This window comes from Odontesthes bonariensis, chromosome 3 (assembly GCF_027942865.1).
Source record: "Odontesthes bonariensis isolate fOdoBon6 chromosome 3, fOdoBon6.hap1, whole genome shotgun sequence".
NCBI classification, from domain to species: domain Eukaryota; kingdom Metazoa; phylum Chordata; class Actinopteri; order Atheriniformes; family Atherinopsidae; genus Odontesthes; species Odontesthes bonariensis.
In genome coordinates, this window is record NC_134508.1 from 34661812 (window position 1) to 34682950 (window position 21139).

At 39.7% G+C, this 21139-nt stretch overlaps 1 protein-coding gene and 1 pseudogene across 1 annotated transcript in view; both read left to right on the forward strand.

Moving 5' to 3' along the window:
* LOC142376969 (dynein axonemal heavy chain 8-like) overlaps positions 1-1225 on the forward strand; it is a 58073-nt gene extending 56848 nt beyond the window's left edge. The window contains exon 51 of the mRNA XM_075460680.1: positions 1202-1225. Within this exon, the coding sequence (XP_075316795.1) occupies positions 1202-1225 (24 nt within the window). The remainder of the gene's footprint in view (positions 1-1201) is intronic.
* A 3697-nt stretch (positions 1226-4922) lies between these two features.
* Positions 4923-21139, forward strand: part of LOC142376970 (dynein axonemal heavy chain 8-like) — a 39311-nt pseudogene continuing 23094 nt past the window's right edge.

The window sequence follows — 21139 nt, forward strand, 5'->3', positions numbered from 1 at the left end:
AAATACAGAGAAGCAGTGGGTAGCCTAATCTATCTTAGTTCATGCACTAGACCAGATTTGAGTTGTGTCGTAAGTAAACTTTCACAATATTTCAGTGCGCCAACAGAAGAGCAGTGGACGACTGTAAAACATGTACTGAAATATCTGAAAGGCACAATTGACAAGATGCTGTGTTACAGGAAATGTGATGATGGGTTACAGTTGGTGGCTTATAGTGACTCGGATTTAGCCTGATTAACATAGACTTTCAAATCTCTTCGAGATTCTGGTCTGACCAAGACCATAACGAATACGATTCGAAATGGCCTGGTCAACCCGCCTCCCTCGGGTTGCTACTGGTTGTGGCCAGAAAAGGCTGTGCCTAAGCTTAAGTCAATTACACCACTCTTTCCTCTGACGTATGATTTAACTACCAGCGGGGCTAACTGGTAGATTAAACTCTTACCAAAGCCAGTAGGGAGCAAGGCGAAAACGTCTTTCCTGTCAAGAAATGATTCAAGGGCTGTTCTTTGCTCGATTTTTAACGAGAATCTCCCGTCGAACACTTTTCTTACAGCATCTACAGCAGTGTCAAAAGCTTGACGCTGCTCCATGTTGATATTGAATGAAGCGCTTCCGTGTACAATCCATGGGTTGAGTGGCAGTTCAATCACGTCACTACCTTGAACACGCCTCTACCCTGGGCCGTTGGCGCTGCTCAAAGTCGATTGCTTCCCGACAAAGTGGGTGGAGTTCCCATTTTTTCGGGAACTCGAATCCACCTGAATGAGCAGTTTGCCTGAGTAAGTGTAGCAGAGCCGAAGGTGTTGCGTCACTGCGAGGGCGGAGCCTGGGTAACTCGGATTGGGCAGGAGATGCAACTGACCGACGTAGTACATCTGGTTATTGTGTTAGCCTATGTAAGAATGGTCCTCTGATTTCTTGGAAGACCAAAAAGCAGCCAACTGTAGCACTGTCAACATGTGAGGCTGAGTACATGGCGTTAGCTGTCACTACACAAGAATGTTTGTACCTGTCTCAAATGCTTAAACATCTTGACTCTCATTATGATGTACCTGTAATTTATGAAGATGACCGGGGGCAATTGCATTGGCAAAGAATCCCTTTAGCCGACAGAGATGCAAACACATTGACATCAAATATCATTTTGTAAGATCTACTGTAAAAAATGGTGATGTGTTTTTGGAGTATTGCCCAACAGATCAAATGGTTGCTGACCAAATGACAAAACCAGCTACAAAAGGGAAGCTTCTTGCCTTTTCTAGGTTTCTATTTAGGTGATTGCCGAACCAAAATGTGATTTTGCTCTTTGCAATGTTTTTGTTTTTCTTGTTGTAAATGTGAGAACAAGTGGGGGTGTTGATTGATGCTTGTTGAGGGCCTTAACTATCTGAGTGTGCTCTCAATTGACAACCTTGATTGAGGCCAGGTCATGTGACTTTACTTTCTAACTCTCTCTGTTCATTTTCACCCAAACCTGTGTTGGTGCCTGTTCATTTTGGTCTTTGTCTCCAGATAGCAGTTCAGTTTGTAACACAGGGTCTGCATGTGTTCAAGCAAACTTTTATTTCTTTTACTCGCAATGTTTTTAATGTAGGAATCCTAAGACAAGGCCCCTCCTCGCCTTGTAAGGCCAACAAACATGACAAATGTTAGGAGTGACTAAAACTGGAGTGGTGTGAGGAGAGCTCTTGGCTCTTGTCATCCTGTTTTTATAACCTCAGCTTGGTCAAGTCATTTTTAACACCCAACCTTAATCACATCATTTTCAGTACCAAGAAGTTTGTAATGTGTAAAAAGGAGATGAAACAGTGGGGGAAAATGCAAGGAAAGACTGAAATTTCTCAATTTCTCAATGAGCACATTGTCCTTACATATGTGATGCAACAGTCCATATGTCACAATTACACCAAGGCTGTGACAATGCGTTGACAGTTATTTTCATGTGCTGTAGCACATAAAGAAAAAGCAGCAAAATTTGTCTGTTGACACAATAAATGGATTATATTTATTTGAAGATTTCACACCTTGTCATGATACCAAATTGCGAGTAGTGACATGAATATAGACAAATTAAACTAATAACATTCAATATAGTGTGAAACATCCATCCATCCATTTTCTATACCGCTGAATCCGTCGGTCGGGTCGCGGGGGGGCTGGAGCCTATCCCAGCGGTCAATGGGCGAGAGGCGGGGTACACCCTGGACAGGCCGCCAGTCCATCACAGTGCCACACAGAGACAAATGAGACAAACAACCATACACGCTCACACTCACTCCTAAGGACAATTTTAGAGACACCAATTAACCTAACATGCATGTTTTTGGACAGTGGGAGGAAGCCGGAGTACCCGGAGAGAACCCACGCTTACACGGGGAGAACATGCAAACTCCACACAGAAAGGCCCCAGCTGGGAGTTGAACCTGGAACCTTCTTGCTGTGAGGCAACGGTGCTAACCACCACACCTGTGCTACACCAGCTGACAGCCAGTCACCAGAGTGACTGGCTGTCAGCCCGTGACATGTCTTTCATGGATTAACAGTGTTACTGGAACGATTCTTTGTTCCTACTAATGCTGTGAGCAAAGTATCGAGGGAGCTATCAAACAGCAGATAATTAACTCAGGGGCCGACCGAGTTAGTAATAGAATGATGAATTATTCAGTATTTGTAGGCTCTCTCTCCTCATATTGCAGGCAACACAATAGTCACTGAGAGTCATACTCACTGAAAATTAGAAATTCATTTTTGTATACTGCACTGTATAAATACACTCAGCAGAATGACTCAACTATTTGAATAGATGTGCCCAAGCAAACAAGCAAGTTCTGTGTTAGGTTTTGTTAAGTTTGTCTTTGTTTTATGCTTATTTGTTTTTGTTTTCATGTTCTTCTTGTCTTCCAGAGTCAGTTCCTTGTATATCTCAGTCTTGCTTTTCTGCTCTCTGCTCCCCCCTCCTGGCCATAGATTCCAACAACAGTTACACACAACCTTTTGTGACACTGAATCAACTTAGTAAATCCTCAAGTGAATGAAACAACACACAAAGCTTTAATATGGGCTATCTTTCAATGTACACTGAGTGCAAGTGCACCATCATTTTTATCAAGACCGAAAGCTCATTAAAGATTGATTTTAGAATTATTTTTCACATCAAAATAACTTTCAGTTTGAGGTTGCTGGTTGTGTGGATGGGAATATGACCAAAAGACACGAGGCTGTGTGCCCTTGAACAGCCTTAAGAGTATGAAGGCTCTGGGAACGCTGCTTTGAGGGTGCTGATTCTTATGTCTATTTTGAAACAAGACTACAAAGTTGTTGTTGATTTTTCTGCAGAGCAGTTGCGCTAAACCATAGAGTCTATCCATTCAAGAATAAGGGACAGGCTATGTGGGATTTGATAATACCTCTTAAAACTTGGCCTGTCACAGGCCTGTGTAAGGAGAAGGTCAAATTGTGACGGAAGACATTTTGCCGAGTTTGGTACCTAGAAATATGTATCTCTTTGTCCTCAAAGGCTATGCACTAGTTGCCCCCCCCCCCCCGTCCAATAAATACACACACTTTACACCAGGGGTCGGCAATTAAGTTTGGACCTGGGCCAATTTTTTTCTGACAATGGTATTACGGGCCATGGCCATGTTTTTCTATTGTGGATTTACATAAATGCATTTCATTTTTTTTAATTTAAAACATTTTTTTCTTCTATACACTGTTATTAGGCTGAATGTTGCATCTCCTGGCATCTCTCATGAAACAGGCGATAAAACATGAGGTTTGAAAAATATCTTTCAAAAATCATATTTCAAAAATTCCATCTTGCGGGCCAGATATAATTGATGGCGGGCCACTAATTGCCTACCCCTGCTTTACACTGACAATGGAAGGACTTCAGCCAGAGGGTTCTTCAGGTTCACAGCCATAATGACAGATACTAGAGGTCATTCTTGTCTACAACTTTAACTTAAAACAACCCTTTATTCATTCTTTATCATCACATTTATCTATTTATTGTTTTGACTGTGACAATAAAAATTTCATCAGCTGACATTCAAATAAATGTTTTTGTCCCATTACTGTACACCACACTGCGTGTGGTAGCTCTTGACAATCAAAACAAAACTTTACTGTGAACAAAATTTGGGTAATGGCTCAGGAAAAAAAAAAATCTTGGACATATACTTGTAATTCTTAAGCAACCCATTAAAAACAGAGTGTGAGAGCTAATTATTAAAACGTTAGCTCATCCAACAGTCCTACGTCATCCACGCGCCAACGGTCGTGACATCTCAACGTTTAAAAGGAAGTTAAAAAAAACAAAACCAAAAAAACGGTTAAATAAACGTTTGGAATCAGTAGCAGTTCTCAACGGCTGGAGAAAAATATTTCCATGGTCCAATAATTCAGAAACTCAGAAACGACACAAGAAGAAAAGCTGAACATTGGAAGCTACAAATACGTCGGATGATAAAGTTTCGGTAAGAGCAGAATATCAAACTTGAAAAAGTGAATGAACAAACAACATAAACTGAGACGTAACGGTTGAGCTAACATACCTTATCAGCTAGAAAGAAAAATAATTAGCGTTTATTCATGCTCAAATTGATCAGGAACCTCACCAAAGTAAGTTTAAATAATATAGAAACACAATAAAAACATTTTTTTGTAATTACCTGCTCCTTTGAATTTGAAGGAATTACTTTTAAAAATGTTTGAAACATGGATCAGATGTTGCACATCCAGCGCTTAGGAACTGAGGAGACTGTTGATGTCACTGTATGCATTTTATTTACTGAATTACAGGAAAAAGTTGATAAATCAACAACATTAGTGGCTAATAGTGTTTTCTCAGAGGGAATAAAGGGAACCGTTGAGTATTACGGCTTAAGGGGTGATTCTCCCTTCCAGACATCGTTATGATGGACACACCCAATCCAAAAGCAAACAAGTGTGTGTCTCAGGTAAGTTTCAGTTGTTTCTTTTTAGAATTAAAGCAGCCCATTTGATTCAGCTTATTCGTTGAGATACAGCTCTAGTTACGTAGAGCAAATACACTTCTACACTATTTCCGACTCTTGTCTTCCTTCAGGCCAAACATAAGCAGGCAAGAGAAGAGAGGAAAAAGCTGCTCACCCCTGCACACAAGTACATGATTGACATCCTGGCTGACCGGCTGTCTTTGGCACCAACAGAGGTGGAGGAATTTGTTTTGGATTCTCCTTCAGTAAGTTCCTCCTCAGTGTGACTCCAAACTGGTACTAATGCTATCAAAAGCAGAAATATCTCACCAACACAAATCAGAAGTCAGGTGATCAGCTGAGGTTTTGTGGGATTGATTCATAACGCGTTATTTTTGTGGCTTTTTCTTCAGTTTGGTGTGATGCTTTCTAAACGTTTCGTTCCAAGGTTATGTTTTGTTTTTGGTTGTTTTATACTTGCATCGTAATATGATGCAATGATTAATAATGTTTTTGTGTTCTTCCTTTTTTCTTGCTGACTAGCTGCTCGCTTTTGATCATTTCTTCGCCTCGGGGGGCAGCAAAACCATTTCGTTTGTGTATCAGGAGTCCGAAGTCCCAGGAATAGGTATGAAGAAATCTGGAAAGTCTTCAATTGGAAAGACTGTCCATGCTTATTTTAATTGAAATTTTTTCCGTTTGACAGCTGTTATGCCGGGTTTTATATACTAGTATTTTTTTTGAAGTAAAATAGGAAAAACGTCCTATTTTCGAAAAACTGAAATACCGATAGATGATACAATTTTAGGGAAAGTCTTCTAATCAAATTTGATTGATTATCTTGCATGATAAAGACCCAGATATTCCACACAACATTATGAACTGGAATGTTTTTTCATCTCTTACAAAACCATTTGGATTTGATTTCAGAATGTGGGCGCGTATATCCTGGACCAAGCAAAGGGGGCAAAGCAATGAGGCTGTTTTTAGCCAATTTAGCAAAAACGTGCCTCACAGGGATCTGCTGCTCCTTCACACGGACCAGAGTGGACATTCCTGTGAACCCAGAAAACATACACGAGGTAAGGTCAAAGGTGGCGTGTCTCAGTAATTGTTAAGTATTTATTCTTGTGTTATGTGTCATATCAAAAGATGTAATCACTTTATAGAAAAGCTTTTGTTTCAGCTTATTCTTTATCACTACTCTATACAAACTTGATGATTAAAGTGTTACCCTTGCTTCTGGAAACTTTATTGAACAAGACAAAAGATAAAAATGGCACAGCTACGTCTTAGCTTAGCATCTTCCTTAAACCTCCGGGTTCCCTCCCTGAGCAGCTCACCTCATGGCAGTGTGTGTAGCAACGTATTACATCACAATAATAACATTGTTACAGCTGTCACGTCCAGTTATTGTCATACAAAGAGAATCTCTAATAAAAAAGTTAATTCACTAATAAACACTGTTTATACACAAGCCATTTAGGATGGCGAAGTGATCTTTGATAATGCACAATGTTCTTAAAGGGGAACTCCGGGGCATTTGAAGCGTGTTTCCATTGCTAGAGGTTGTCAAATAATGATAGTATGACACAGAGAGGTGCGTATCTGCGCTCCCTGTGTGGAGATTGCTCTGTCCGCACAGCATGTCATGCGAGGCTAATACGTGGTGGCTAAGGGGCAAGCGCTAACCCTTCCACGTAAAACAACAACTTGCACACTGCAGAAACGTCACACCACTTTATAACCCATCCGACAATAAAGTCACAAGCCTTACCATCAAAACCATATGCATGGTTCTCACATTACTGGCATGGGGAGGTTACAAAACAACTGTATAAACAGCATGTAACTCACCGGCTGGTTGTAGGCTCGCGCATGTGAAAGCCCAGAAGAGTCGATGGAGGATAATCCCATATACAAAACAATTATATTCTCTAGAAAAACTGCGTTCAAGTATTTAAAACATTACAACAATACATGCCCAGTAATATTGTTGTAATGTTTTAAATACTTGAACGCAGTGTCGGATGGGTTATAAAGAGGTGTGACGTTTCTGCAGTGTGCAAGTTGTTGTTTTACGTGGAAGGGTTAGCGCTTGCCCCTTAGCCACCACGTATTAGCCTCGCATGACATGCTGTGCGGACAGAGCAATCTCCACACAGGGAGCGCAGATACGCACCTCTCTGTGTCATACTAGCATTATTTGACAACCTCTAGCAATGGAAACACGCTTCAAATGCCCCGGAGTTCCCCTTTAAAGTTATTCATTTGTTGGTCTTTTTAACCTAAGGATTAAAACCAAACATATTTTACTTTACTAAGGTTATGTTAGGAGTTTAATGCATTATTAGCAGTTAGCTAATGTTATGTGCTCCACAACGTTATTTGATGACTATGTTAAACTAACGCGAGCAGTAAAACCTCCACAGACAAACACCCCACCGTACAAAAAATGGCTGTTTACTGAGGAGCCTTTGATCTACGGAAACACCGTTTACAGAGTAACGACTCACCGACATGGTGTGCTGTGTTGGCTTCAAACTTGTTTCTCGTCTTGAGCGTGGGAGGGGGCTTCTTATGTAAAAAGATGGCGGACTTTGATGTGGATGGTCTACTTGTTTTTACAAATGCATGCATCTCCTTGTGATTCTTCTTTTTTGTTGCCCTCCTCTTCTCTACCTTTTTCCTGGATAAGATCTGTGAAGCGCTGAGAATATATTAAGTCTAGTTGAGTGTATACATGCAGGATGGATTCGACTCCCAACTGCATTATCTGCGTATATTAGTCTGGCTTTGAGAAGTTTGATTTCATTCCCTTGGACTGACACGTTTACATTCATTTTTAGTCTGCTCTGGTTTTTCCTGTTGCCCAGATGTGAGGTGTGAGCTGCTGTGCGTTTTGGCCGTTGGTTTATAATCTGAACGTTTCTTTTTTCAACCTCTGTGGGGTCAATTCATATGAATTTACAGAGCTGATTGCTTGTTACTTTTTCAAATGAAGTGGTTTATGTTCTTTACGTGATTTACAGAAATCACGCTCTCTATATTTGTATACTCTGCTATCTCAACCAGATGCATTATCAGGTACCAAAGTTTGGCACAGCTGATGTAATGTCAGTCAGTAGTTCGAAGCAAGAGCACATTTTCATGAGAACCCTAACATCTCAAACCAAATCATGTTTCTCCCTCACAGTTGAAATGTTTTCTGCTTCGGATTTCATTAAGTGATGGGTTGTCTTTTCTTGATGCCTTGCAGGAAATCTTTTTCTCAATGATTGATGCCAGGGATGGCCTCCTGAAAGGAATAAGGGATTCCTACGATGCACTGCTTCCAGCCCTTACTACAGGACAGAACTGGGGAGCTGTAGACAAGTCTAGACATGGAGCAAAACTTAAAAAGAACTTCTTCTATTCCTTTAAACATTTTTTGAACTCTTTAGATGGTAAGAATGTTTCACATTTATTGCCAACTGAATGTGAATAAGTTATTGGAGGGTGGCTCTTTAGAAAGATTGTAACTTTAAGCTCCATCTCTCGGGCAAATCTTACTCAACTGATTTAAAACCATCTTATGTTGAAGTACACAATAACAAGCAATACTGTAACCAAAAGATGGTTTGTAACCAGTACTGATGATTTTGTACTTTGTCTTATTTATACTTCAGATATCCAGAGGAGCAATGAGAGCGTCGTTCATCTGAAAACAGTCACAGATATTGACTTGTCTAAACTGGCCTGTCTGGGTGATATGAAAGCTGCGGCTGCCAACTTTGACATGGTGCAACGGCTGGAAGAAATTCTGATGCAATGGTGCAAACAAATCGAGCAGGTTGGTAGATTTCAGAGATTATATTTGATCCAACAACCTTAATTTGTGCTGTTAAATGCTAAAAATGAATTTGCGATGACTGTGATGGGCACAAAGCTCATTGGTTAGAGATGGTGACATCAGGCCAAGATGGATCAGATAGTTATGGAAGATTGGGAAATATGATAGGATTGCTCAGACAGCAAAGCTTAATGGTGATGTTGGTGATGTATCCATTGTCATCAGGTCCTGATGGAGAGTGATTTGTTGAGGAAAGAGGATGATTCTGCCGGACCACTGAGTGAGTTAGAACACTGGAAACGAATGTCTTTACAGTACAACTCTATCATCGATCACATCAAAAGCCCAGAGTGTAAGGCGGTGGTGATGGTGCTCCATCTCAACCATTCCAAAATAATGAAGGTACTGACACAAGTGTTCAATGTACACAGAGTAATACCAAAGCTATTGAACATTTTCACTTTGTATCAGTTTTAGTGTATGTAGTTAAGGTTTGCTGCATGTAAAGTGAAATTAAAAACAGTCTGTGATACATAAATCATGACAAATGCCTGAAAATTGCAATGTAGAAGATATCGACGTTGGATAGCTTGCAATGATCATGGATTCAGTGTTCACTGCATGTAGGTGATCTTCACAGATGTATGAAAAAAATAGTTTTTGGAAATGATTATTTGTTAACACAGTACAGTATGTAGCCGTTCTGCATTAAGATGATGCTGAGTAGGCACTGTTTCATTTCACTGGAAAGTGTTGGTGTCACATCTGAGCCTAGTCCTGAATTATTTCATGTATTCTGATAAAATCCTATGCTAAGATCATTTGTGAATGACTAGATTTATTAAATCAATCAATGGATTCCTATTAACGCAGTCTTGTACCCGTGCAGGTGTGGCGGGATCTCGACACGAGGATAACATATCGTGTCAATGAGGCAAAAGACAATTTCAAATTCTTGTCAACACTTGAGAAAGTCTTACATCCTCTGTACAACAGTGACCCCGTATGTACATTTAACAGTTTGATTCTAATGAATAGTTTGTGTTTGGTAACACTGAATTAATATGTCCTTATTACATTGTTTTGTACTATCCAGGCAGCCATTATTTAGACAACTTATATACATTTTTTTTAACAAAGAATTAGTAAAAAGTTTGCAAGTTTGGCAAACTTAAGTGTAGAAATAGATGATAATTCATCTTCATTGATCCTCCTAAATCATGAAATGTGATTTCAGGTTTCCATGACAGAAAATGTGCCGAAGGTCATCAGTGCCATTCACATGATTTACCGTGTTTCACTATATTACAATACAAGCGAAAAGATGTCTGCGCTGCTTGTCAAAGTAAGTGAAGTGTGTTCAGTTTCTGAAATATTTAAGTTGTCACCGGAAAACGTAACTTTCATGAGAAGACGCAGTGCAAGGATCCAGCTCCCTTTGTAAAACTGTAGCCACACAACTGACCACTTTTCCAGATCACAAATCAGATGGTCACAGCATGCAGATCCTACATTACTGACGATGGCAGTTGTCTTATATGGGATCAAGATGCTGAAAAACTCATCAGAAAAATGCAGGTGACTGAAGCTGATATTACTAAACATTTGGGTTATTATTACCAAGGCTTAAGATTACACATTTTGACATCAGTAGACTGTAGCTGTCATCATGTTTCTTTTATCTTTGGCAGGTCTGTACATGCTTATATCAGGAGTATCAGACCTGTTTCCAGAAAAAAAAGGTACAAGTAATGGAAGAAACTGGGAAAACATTCCTTGAGGTTTCAGAGATGCAGATTTTTTGCAAGTTTGAGAGCTTCTGCAAGCAACTTGAAAAGGTGTTGTCTTTGTTCATTCTCTTAAATCTCCATCCCACTTCTATCATAAGGCCTTGCAATGTGACGACGAATATTGTCTTTTGTAGATCAAGAAAATAATCACAGTGTTCAAGACATTTGAATCTCTTGAAAAGTCAAACATTGAAGGCATTGAGAAATCAGCCAGACAATTCCACACTGTGTCCATGAATCTGAAAAGGAAGAAGTATGACATGTTGTCCCCGAGGACGACTGAATTTGAAACTGATTTTGTGAAGTTCATGGCTCAAATGAGCCACATTGAGGTAAGTGTAATCTACAGCTTGTACCCAAATGTTGGTTCAAGCTCATTTTTTCAGGAAGCCTCAACCAGATGAAGATCTTTAGTGAAAGTTGGGAACAGGTTCATACGTGCAACATCACAGCAACACTCATTTACTCCAAACAGCCGTTGCATTCACACATGGCCACACTTAAAAGAATTACACGTTTAGGAACAGAAAGAAGGACTAGTAAGATTGTAGAATCTCTGAGGAATGAGGATCTACTGCTTGTATCGACACAGCTTGAAGCTGAAAAAAGAAAATAATATTGACGTTGTATTCTCAGAGTATCCCCACAATCTTGTCCTTTTCCACAGAGTCAGCTCCAGGCATTTATGTGTTCGTACTTCTCAAACATCATCTCATCTCAGCAAGCTCTTTGCCTGCTACAGCGGTCAGTACAATTTGCAGAATTTGGAAGTATGACATGAAGACTCTATTCTAACTGTGGCATTAAAAGGAAAAAATATAAGCAATCTATGAAATTTGTTTTGATAGTTTTCAGAAGCTGAACCTTCCCTGTCTTGCAACTCACATTTCCAACATTTTGGGTGTTATTCTTCAGCACTTTGCTTCAGAGGTGGAGTTTGTGAAAAAGGTATTCAGTTTGCTTGGGCTTAGATACCAAACAATAAACCTTATTAAACGTATTAAGCTGAAAGAAATCTTCAGATGAGTGAAACATTTTGAATTGAAAATGGAAGAAAACTGTTAATGATTTTAGTATGTTTTGTAAACTTCATTTGCAGGTCTTTGACAATCAGAAGGATGACATTCCATTATCCAGAAATATGCCACCAGTGGCTGGCAGGATTGGTTGGGTCAGACACCTCTATAAAAAGATAGAGGAGCCGATATTGTACATGAAAGTGAGACACAGTTTCTATCAGCAAAACAACTTTACAGTTATACTTCACAGTGACATTTTAACGACGATCAAATCTCCCTTCCTTTGCAGGAAAACTCGGACATCCTATGTAGTCCCGTGGGACAAGATGTGGTCAGAATGTACAATGGGACTGCAGCTATGTTGGTCGAGTTTGAGCTTCTTCAACACGAAACGTGGATGGAGAAAGTTTCCAAACTAGATCACGGTTGGTTCTCTTGTTCTGATGTCATAATTTGACACTAATGGCAGAAAACAGCCCCTGTCGATTCCATTATTGCACACTGTTAAAACGAGCTTTCTCTGTTCCGTATAACAGTCTTGAACATTACCCTGCTGGTTCGCCACCCAAATACTGGAAAATTAGTCGTCAACTTTGACCCTAAAATAACCGAAGTCATTCGGGAGGCTAAGTGTTTGTTGAAAATGGGGCATAAGGTTCCAACGCAGGCTTCGCTTCTTATCAAGATGGAAAGCAAAATAAATGCCCATCACCTCAGACTAAAGGTAAACCGGGATTTACATTTTTTTTACGGGATTGTTTAACTTAAGAGAATTTGACCTGTATGCCTTTTTATAGACCATTCTGGAAGATTTTGAATCCACTTGTGAGAGCATACCCGCAGACTTCAACAGTTTGATGGCTTCAAAAATAAAAAACGTAAGCTTTTCATACCGTGTGTACGGCAGGTGGTCCGTCTTCTTTAGTGGGAAATTGTTACTTGATGAATGTGAACCCTGCTGTAGGCAGTGGGAAGGGGTTTTGCCGATTTGAGAAATGTCTCGAGCAGACGTGTCCTGAAGAGCTTTTGATTGTAATTCTACATCCTTAAAATGTCCAGGTGGAATCTGCACTTCGACACGGTTCGGTGCTGCTGACCTGGTCTTCCCTCCTCCTGGACAAGTTCTTTCAAAATGTTGAAACTGCTCTGTCTGAGCTCCAAAATCTTGTAAAAAAGGTTTGTTGATGAATAAAAATTCTACTGATACTGAAAAGTATCAACATCAGGTTAAATGTCACATTGTTCAGATATGTTTGGGTTGGTGTGACAGCTCTCTTGGACAAAAGCCACGCTTCTAGATGCCACTTTCTTTTTCAGGTGCAGGATATTTGTAAGATACAAATTGATGATGTCCTCAAAGACATGTCTGAGACTGTTCTGATAGAGCTCCCAGAAGGCCGTGCATCTTTGCTGCAGCAGCTGGTTGACCACAATAAGGCATGACCATCTTATTTTTATTCTCCATATCCATTAAGGGAAGTTAAAGTGTTTTTCATCCATTACGTGAGTTTGAAACAATCATTACTTTGTCAAAGAGCAAAGGCTCGATGTCGTGGTTTGAGTAAACTTTTGAGTTTTCCAATGAACTCTGAATTCTGTTTCATTGAAACGCTCGTAGTGCAACTATTCCTCTTTTGTTTTTCAGAACCGTTGTAAGGAGTGGGCAAAGACACTGGATTACAAATGCAGTTATGTTAAAGGAGCTGTTATGGAGTTGGGTAATGTGTTAAGTGCTATTTATGAACCAAAAGGCACCAAGATTGTGGAGGAACCTGTTCAAGGTGTGTAGCACAAATGTAAATGACTTTTCTTTTCGTATAATTAGCATCTCAGCTTTTTTTATACATATATATATAAATTTCAGGGAGGAGTGTGACCTTCTCAAGAGAGAGCAAGAGGCTTTTAGAGGGTCCATTGAAAGATAAACAGATCAAGTTCGAAAAGGTATGATTGGATACCAACTGCAAAACATGTCTTTTCTATAAACTGTTGTGTGCCAACACAGGCATTAATGCCTCAAATAAAAAATCCTCATTTCAGGAGTTTAAGAAGCTTTATGAACTCTTCAGTACAAAGGTATTCGATGCACTTGTCAAAAGCACCAAGTTATCCCTGGAGATCCTTAAAAGGAGAATTTGTGGCACCAAGTGAGTATTTCTGGGTTTAAATAAGAAGAACAGTATCACAAAGAAAGGAAATAACCTCTGAAAGAGTAAAATCAATAAATGTGTATTTTAGCACTTACCAGAGGGCAAAGATTAAGCCGAAGGTGGTCCCACTGATTCAGTCTGAAGCCCAACTGGACAAACCCAATATGGTGAGTTATTGTTTTCTTTCTACTCATGGTTGGATGATTTTCATTCGCTACAATGGTTTATGGTCAGGGGAAATACATTATCTTTAATTCTTTGCCTGTCTTGTCAAGCACTACAATGTTGCTACTATGTCTGATATTTGTCCTCAGGTAATGATTCCCAATGTAGATGAGATCCAACAGGCCATAAATCAACTTATTGACTGTGTGTTGGAGGTTAGCAAGGGTGTTGCTTGGCAGAAGGAGTACAGTCAAGATGACACACAGAACAAAGGTTACTAACTGTCAGCATGCACATACATGACAGCAGACACCTGATAAAACAAGTCCGCAAATGGGGATCTCCCATAAATTGTCATTTGATCAGTTATAATTAGGATTATTTCATTTAAACTTTCATGTATTATATTAGTTTTAATATCATACATTTTTTAAGTTGTTAGATACGAGCATGCAGAAGTCTGTGAAGATGTTTCAAGTGCACTGACTTGTGTGTGTAAACAGGAGCGAGGGGCCTTGGCTGCAATTAGTTATTGTGACGACATTATCACGAGATCATGAGTTTATTCTACTTTTATCTGAGGATAACAAAACTACTTTCCATGGGATAACAAGGTCAATTGCTATAGTTTCCACCAGAAAATGACCGTATAAAGATGCAGCTTATCAGCAGTCAACAAGCAACCTAAATCCCCCAAAAAGCTGTTATCCTGCGTAAAATGTAACTTTTAACAATACAATGGCTGCACAAATACTGCTTTAAAAATGAAATCCCACAACAGACATTGTCAAAATAGCTTACTGTTTTCATCTGACAATCAGGTGTCTGATAAGTAAAACAATCATTTGAACAGGATTGGTTTTATTCATGAAATTGTTAAGATCAACGTTTGGTTAAAACTGTGTTTAAATTAATTTATTTTCCCTTTTTTTTTGTCCTATTTTCATCACAAAAGGCAACAATTTCTTCCAGAGTGTTTTTGAACACAGGGACATTAAAAAAGTTGTGGTCGATCTGAAAACTGCAATCAGCTCCCAGAAGGAACAAGCAAGTGACGTTTTGAAGCATTTCGATCCTTTCAGGGTGATTTGGAATGTGGACAGGAACCTCAAAGTCCAGGTTTGTTTTCCCTAGAAGACATGTTGGCTGTTTTTTCCCCTATAATGATAACGGTTTAATTGTCTTCATTTTTTTTTTTTACAGGAATTTATGGGTAGCAATCCATCCCTGATTCAGATTAAATCTGAAATCCAGTACTACGACTCAGTTGAGCAAGACATTGATGCTATCAAGCCTGAGATTGTTTTTGGGTCTACTGAACTTTCAACAGGTAAGCTGTTGTTTTTTTTTTTCTTTTTTACTTCTATGCTGCCTTGCGAAAGTATTCGGTCCCTTGAACTTTTCAACCTTTTGCCACATTTCAGGCTTCACACAAAGATAGAAAATGTATTTTTTTTGTGAAGAAAACAACAAGTGGGACACAATCGTGAAGTGGAATGAAACTAATTTCAATGTGTCAAACGTTTTTAGCAAATAAAAAACTGCACCGCCTTTAGCTGCAATTACAGCTGCAAGTTGCTTGGGGTATGTCTCTATCAGTTTTGCACATTGAGAGACTGAAATTCTTGCCCATTCTTCCTTGCAAAACAGCTCGAACTCAGTGAGGTTGGATGGAGAGCGTTTGTGAACAGCAGTCTTCAGCTCTTTCCACAGATTCTCGATTGGATTCAGGTCTGGACTTTGACTTGGCCATTCCAACACCTAGATACGTTTATTTGTGAACCATTCCATTGTAGATTTGGCTTTATGTTTTGGATCATTGTCTTGTTGGAAGATAAATCTCCGTCCCAGTCTCAGGTCTCTTGCAAACTCCAACAGGTTTTCTTCCAGAATGGTCCTGTATTTGGCCCCATCCATCTTCCCATCAATTTTGACCATCCTCCCTGTCCCTGCTGACAAAAAGCCGGCCCAAACCATGATGCTGCCACCACCATGTTTGACAGTGGGGATGGTGTGTTCAGGGTGATGAGCTGTGTTGCTTTTACGCCAAACATATCGTTTTGCATTGTGGCCAAACAGTTGGATTTTGGTTTCATCTGACCAGAGCACCTTCTTCCACATGTTTGGTGTGTCTCCCAGGTGGCTTGTGGCAAACTTTAAACAACACTTTTTATGGATATCTTTGTGAAATGGCTTTCTTCTTACCACTCTTCCATAAAGGCCAGATTTGTGCAGTGTACGTGTGATTGTTGTCCTATGGACAGACTCTCCCACCTCAGCTGTAGATCTCTGCAGTTCATCCAGAGTGATCATGGGCCTCTTGGCTGCATCTCTGATCAGTCTTCTCCTTGTTCCAGATGAAAGTTTAGAGGGACGGCCGGGTCTTGGTAGATTTGCAGTGGTCTGATACTCCTTTCATTTCAGTATGATTGCTTGCACAGTGCTCCTTGGGAAGCTTGGGAAATCTTTTTGTTAGGGATGGCTCGTTTGACACGGACGCTTCGGCGCTTGTTTCATCATCGTGAAGCAAAGTGGTTCGGCACAATGTTCCGGGGCGTGTATGAAATGGCGCTAATCACGTGATTGATGACGTCCGAAGCGCCGAATGCATTGTTTGGTGGAACCACGGTTCAGAGGTCTCTCATCGTTTGAACACTTGGGCGCGCTATTCTCTATAAAAGGAGAATGAATCCCAAACTGGTTTCCCAACCAGTTCTGTTGCCCTGTCAGAATTGAATTCAATTCATTGCTCTTTTCCATGGCTTCTGGCAAGAAACGTTTTGTGGCTTGGGATCACTTCACCTTGGTTTCTCCTAATAAGGTGATACTATTGTATAGGGGTAGGCGGTATGCACGGTATCATACCTTATGCGGTATTTTTCACCAACGGTAGAGATTTTTTTGCCATACCTTATACCGCAATAGCTCATGAGTCCTGTAGATGGCAGTAATGCAAAGTTTTGAACATCCGCTTGGATATGCCGTGCGACAGTAATCGCAAGACAAGGTAACACGAGTAATTTGTTTTACCACCTGCGGGGTAACCATGCTCCGGAATATGAAACGAGTCAAAGCCGGTGTTCTGTCGATTTCTCCTACTTGTCGAGATTTGCTACTTTGTGGTTTTGCGCATGCGCCGAGCCGATTTTCTAAGTTTCGTTTTCACGCCCATAATGTTTTGCTACCCTGCGTCTCAGCTGGTGTGTAACGGTAACATCCTCAAAATCCTGATTATTTTCTCTTTTGGAAGACATGGAAAGTAATAAAACACTCATCGTATTAACAAGCAGTTTAACATGCACAAATGGGGTGTCTGAAACATGACGCATATTTGAGCATGTTGAATAAGTGGAAGGCGCCTATGAAAGTTCCGTTATCCAAGAGGCAGCGGCTTTTCTCTCACAGAGTTTATTCGAGGAAATGTACCTTTTCTTGTTTTTTAAATATAAATATAACGTATATATTTTTTATATTTCCTGTGTTTTCTGTTTTGCACAATACATTTAATTTAATATTGCTGCAAACATCCTGATTGAAAGTGTTTATTTGGTGCTATGGTAACCACTGAGAAACTGTTCTGTTGTAATTTATATACAAAAGTACCATACCGCGATATATACCGTATACCGTCAGTGGCTCAAATTTTACCGGGGTATACATTTTAGGCCATACCGCCCACCCCTACTATTGTACAATATACTATTGTGTGATGTAAGATGTTTGCTAGTTTTTGTTTTTCAAGTGTAAATATAAGCTTTATTATTATTATGGGTATGCATGCTAATATAGTTCTCTTCTTAAAATAAGGGGGCAGCACATTTAAGAATCTAAGTTATGTAGGACAATACATTCATTTTGGACTTGTTTATTTAGCACATATCACAAACAAAGCGCTTGCGGCCATTATTACACAGCTGTGTCCCGTGTACCAAACGCCTCTCTGTCTGTGTTCTGACAGAAAGGTGTGTTAATTACGCAAAGTGTTTCTGAATTATTTAAAACAACTAAAGTGTACTATTATTCTTAGCTATGGATGATGTCTTTAACTAGACATCATGTAGATGGTGGGTTGACGCAGTCACTTAACTGATAGCTCAGTGATTAGCTTAGTGGCTTTTGCATCCAAAGGTTATGAGTTTGAATCCAGCATTTTACAAGTTTGCCCTGCGTTTATTTTCTTGATATGCAGAATTTTATTTTTGTAGTGTCAAGGAAGCAAAAGCTTGATTCTGTGTGGGTGGATATGATTGTTATGGATGTGCAACCATTTTCTATTGTGGAAGATAAAGGTTTCAAGGTACGGTGGCTAGTAGTTCTAGTAGAACTACTAGCCACTTTCAATGTAACACAAGCACTTGTCATATAAAATCACAATTTTCTTTCTTTTACGCTTTTTATTTTGTACATATTAAAGTATAACAAGGACAATGAGGCTGGTTGAAGCAGATGATACTTGCGGTGCACCACCAGATTCCACTGTTCTGTGTGGTTTCAAAGCCCCGAAACTTTGGTTCATTTCCTGGCACAATCAGATGAACTCTGTGGAAGCTTCATGAGGCTTCACCGGCCATCCCTACTTTTTGTATCCAAATCCGGCTTTAAACTTCTCCACAACAGTATCTCGGACCTGCCTGGTGTGTTCCTTGGTGTTCATGATGCTCTCTGCGCTTTGAACAGAACCCTGAGACTATCACAGAGCAGCTGCATTTCTACGGAGACTTGATTACACACAGGTGGATTCTGTTTATCATCATCAGTCATTTGGGACAACATTGGATCATTCAGAGATCCTCACTGAACTTCTGGAGAGAGGCCCCGTTTACACAATAGGAAGACGCAGATATTTTCCTGCAGTTTGGCCTCTCATTTACACCAAAACCCCGTTTTTATCACAGAAAACGATTATTTCTAAAACCTCCGGCCAAAGTGGAGATGTCTGATAACGCCGGTTATGTGTTGCCGTGTCAACTGGGAGAAACGGCGTTCTAGGTTCTTAAACGTCACATTATGCGCCAGAAAATGCTTAACGTCATGCGAGCGCCTTATGTTTACAGTTTGTTTGGCTACTGATCAGGATTATCATGGATGATGTTAAAGTTCTACTAATTTTTACGTTTGTGCAAACGATTCTGGCCTTATTGCATTTGCCACCCCAAACCTGCTCGCACAGTTCAAAATAGAGGAGCATCACTTTTCCGTGGCTCTCCTGCGTCCAGTATCCACTGACTGTCTATATTTCCCTCTTATTGCCTTCAGTTTTGTTGTGATATTTGCTCGCGTTACCTCCTCCTTCACATGAGGAAAGTCCTCGATTCTGAGGATTTTGATTGGCTTGCATGGCTTTATTCGCGCTTTTATGCGGGTTGATGTAAATGACAAGTTTTTTGAAAACGATGTTGTGTGCACGATGTTATTATTGAAAACGGAGGGGGGGAAATATTCGTTTCTCTAAATACCCGGCTATGTGTAACTGTGGCCTGAGTTTGCTGCACTGAAAGTAAAGGGGCCGAATAATATTGCACGCCCCACTTTTCAGTTATTTATTTGTTAAAAAAGTTTGACACATCCAATAAATTTCATTCCACTTCACGATTGTGTCCCACTTGTTGTTGATTCTTCACAAAAAAATAAAATGTTATATCTTTATGTTTGAAGCCTGAAATGTGGCAAAAGGTTGAAATGTTCAAGGGGGCCGAATACTTTCACAAGGCACTGTATCTACGGCCTGGTAAGGATCAGAGGATTTATCCATTATGATCTGTTAAACCTTAAAACTGAAGGAGGGTGTACAATCTTTTTCAGGGTAAATGCTGATTGGAAAACCCATGATATTGGTTGTACCGTCACATGTTAGCCTTTGCTAGTTTTTTTTTTTAATTTGGTCTTTTAAAGGAGTGATTCAAGCTTTACATGGGAAATTCTTTCTCTTTCCTTTTTTTAGGTTTATTAAAGAAGGCATTGATGGCTGAGACCAAAGCCTGGAAGAAACTGATCTGCAGATACTTGAAGGAGGATTACAAGAAGAAAATGATTAACATCAGTTTACACATCAACAAATACCTTGTACAAGTATCGCATTCTGTTTCTAATCTGGAAGATGTGCGTCATGCCATGGGCACCCTGTCAAAGCTTCGAGATGCTGAAATTCAGACTGATATGACATTAATTTCTATTGAGGTATGACTAGGACGGTCATTCGTTTTTTTAGACATATACAGTACCTTAAGCAGAGCTCCCTCTTTGACCTTTACAGTTGCAAACATTGCAGACTGATAAGAAACATGAAATAATGTTGTTTACAGGAAGCCTTTGAAATATTGACCAAAAATGAAGCAGAAGTGACCAAAAGAGAAGCAGAAGGAGTGTACAATCTGAGGCATCTCTTCACACAACTTCAGTCTAAAGCTGTTAGTACTATCAAGACATTCAGGCTTTTTTCTTTAAATGATTTTTTTCATGATGTGTTCCTCTGTAACAAAGCTTCGATAATGAATTTTGAACTCGGATTTTCTCAGAGATCAGTGCAAGATGAGCTGGTTTGCATGCAGCCCAAGTTCAAACGAAACCTTGTGGAATGTGTTGCTGTTTTCGAGAAGGATGTTTACTCTTTTAAGGAAGAATACGACTCTGTAAGTAATCTGTGAATGACCTTGTTTCTATGGGTGTTTGGAAAAATGTAGACGTTCTTATCAGCTCATATGATCCTGCATTTCAGGAAGGCCCAATGGTTGAAGGAATTCCTCCACAAGTAGCCAGCAGGCAGCTGCAAGCCTTTCAGGTACCATTACTGCTCACTCTCACCGTTCTATATTCCAGTTAATGTTTTACGCTTAAAACATGTGAGGAAGAAGAAGAAAAGCCTTTAGCTTTATTTTGAGTGGAAGATAATCTATTTTGATAGAGACTTATAAAGACAAATTGAAAAGAAATTCAAATCAAAAGACTACAAACTACATGAAACAGCAGTACAAAAATGTGAAATTACATTTAATTTGAATTTTGGTTTTGGTTTTATAAACATGGCAGTTTTCTTCTCGTTTGCTGAATCTAATTTTATTGCCAAAAAATGTTCTTTTTACTCAGGCTAGATTTGATGAACTGTGGAGAAATTTCACCACATATACTTCTGGGGAGCAACTTCTCGGCTTACCTGTTACGGAGAATAACTTTCTACACCAGAAGAAGTTTGTTACTATCCTGACAAAGCTTTCTATCAGAGCCA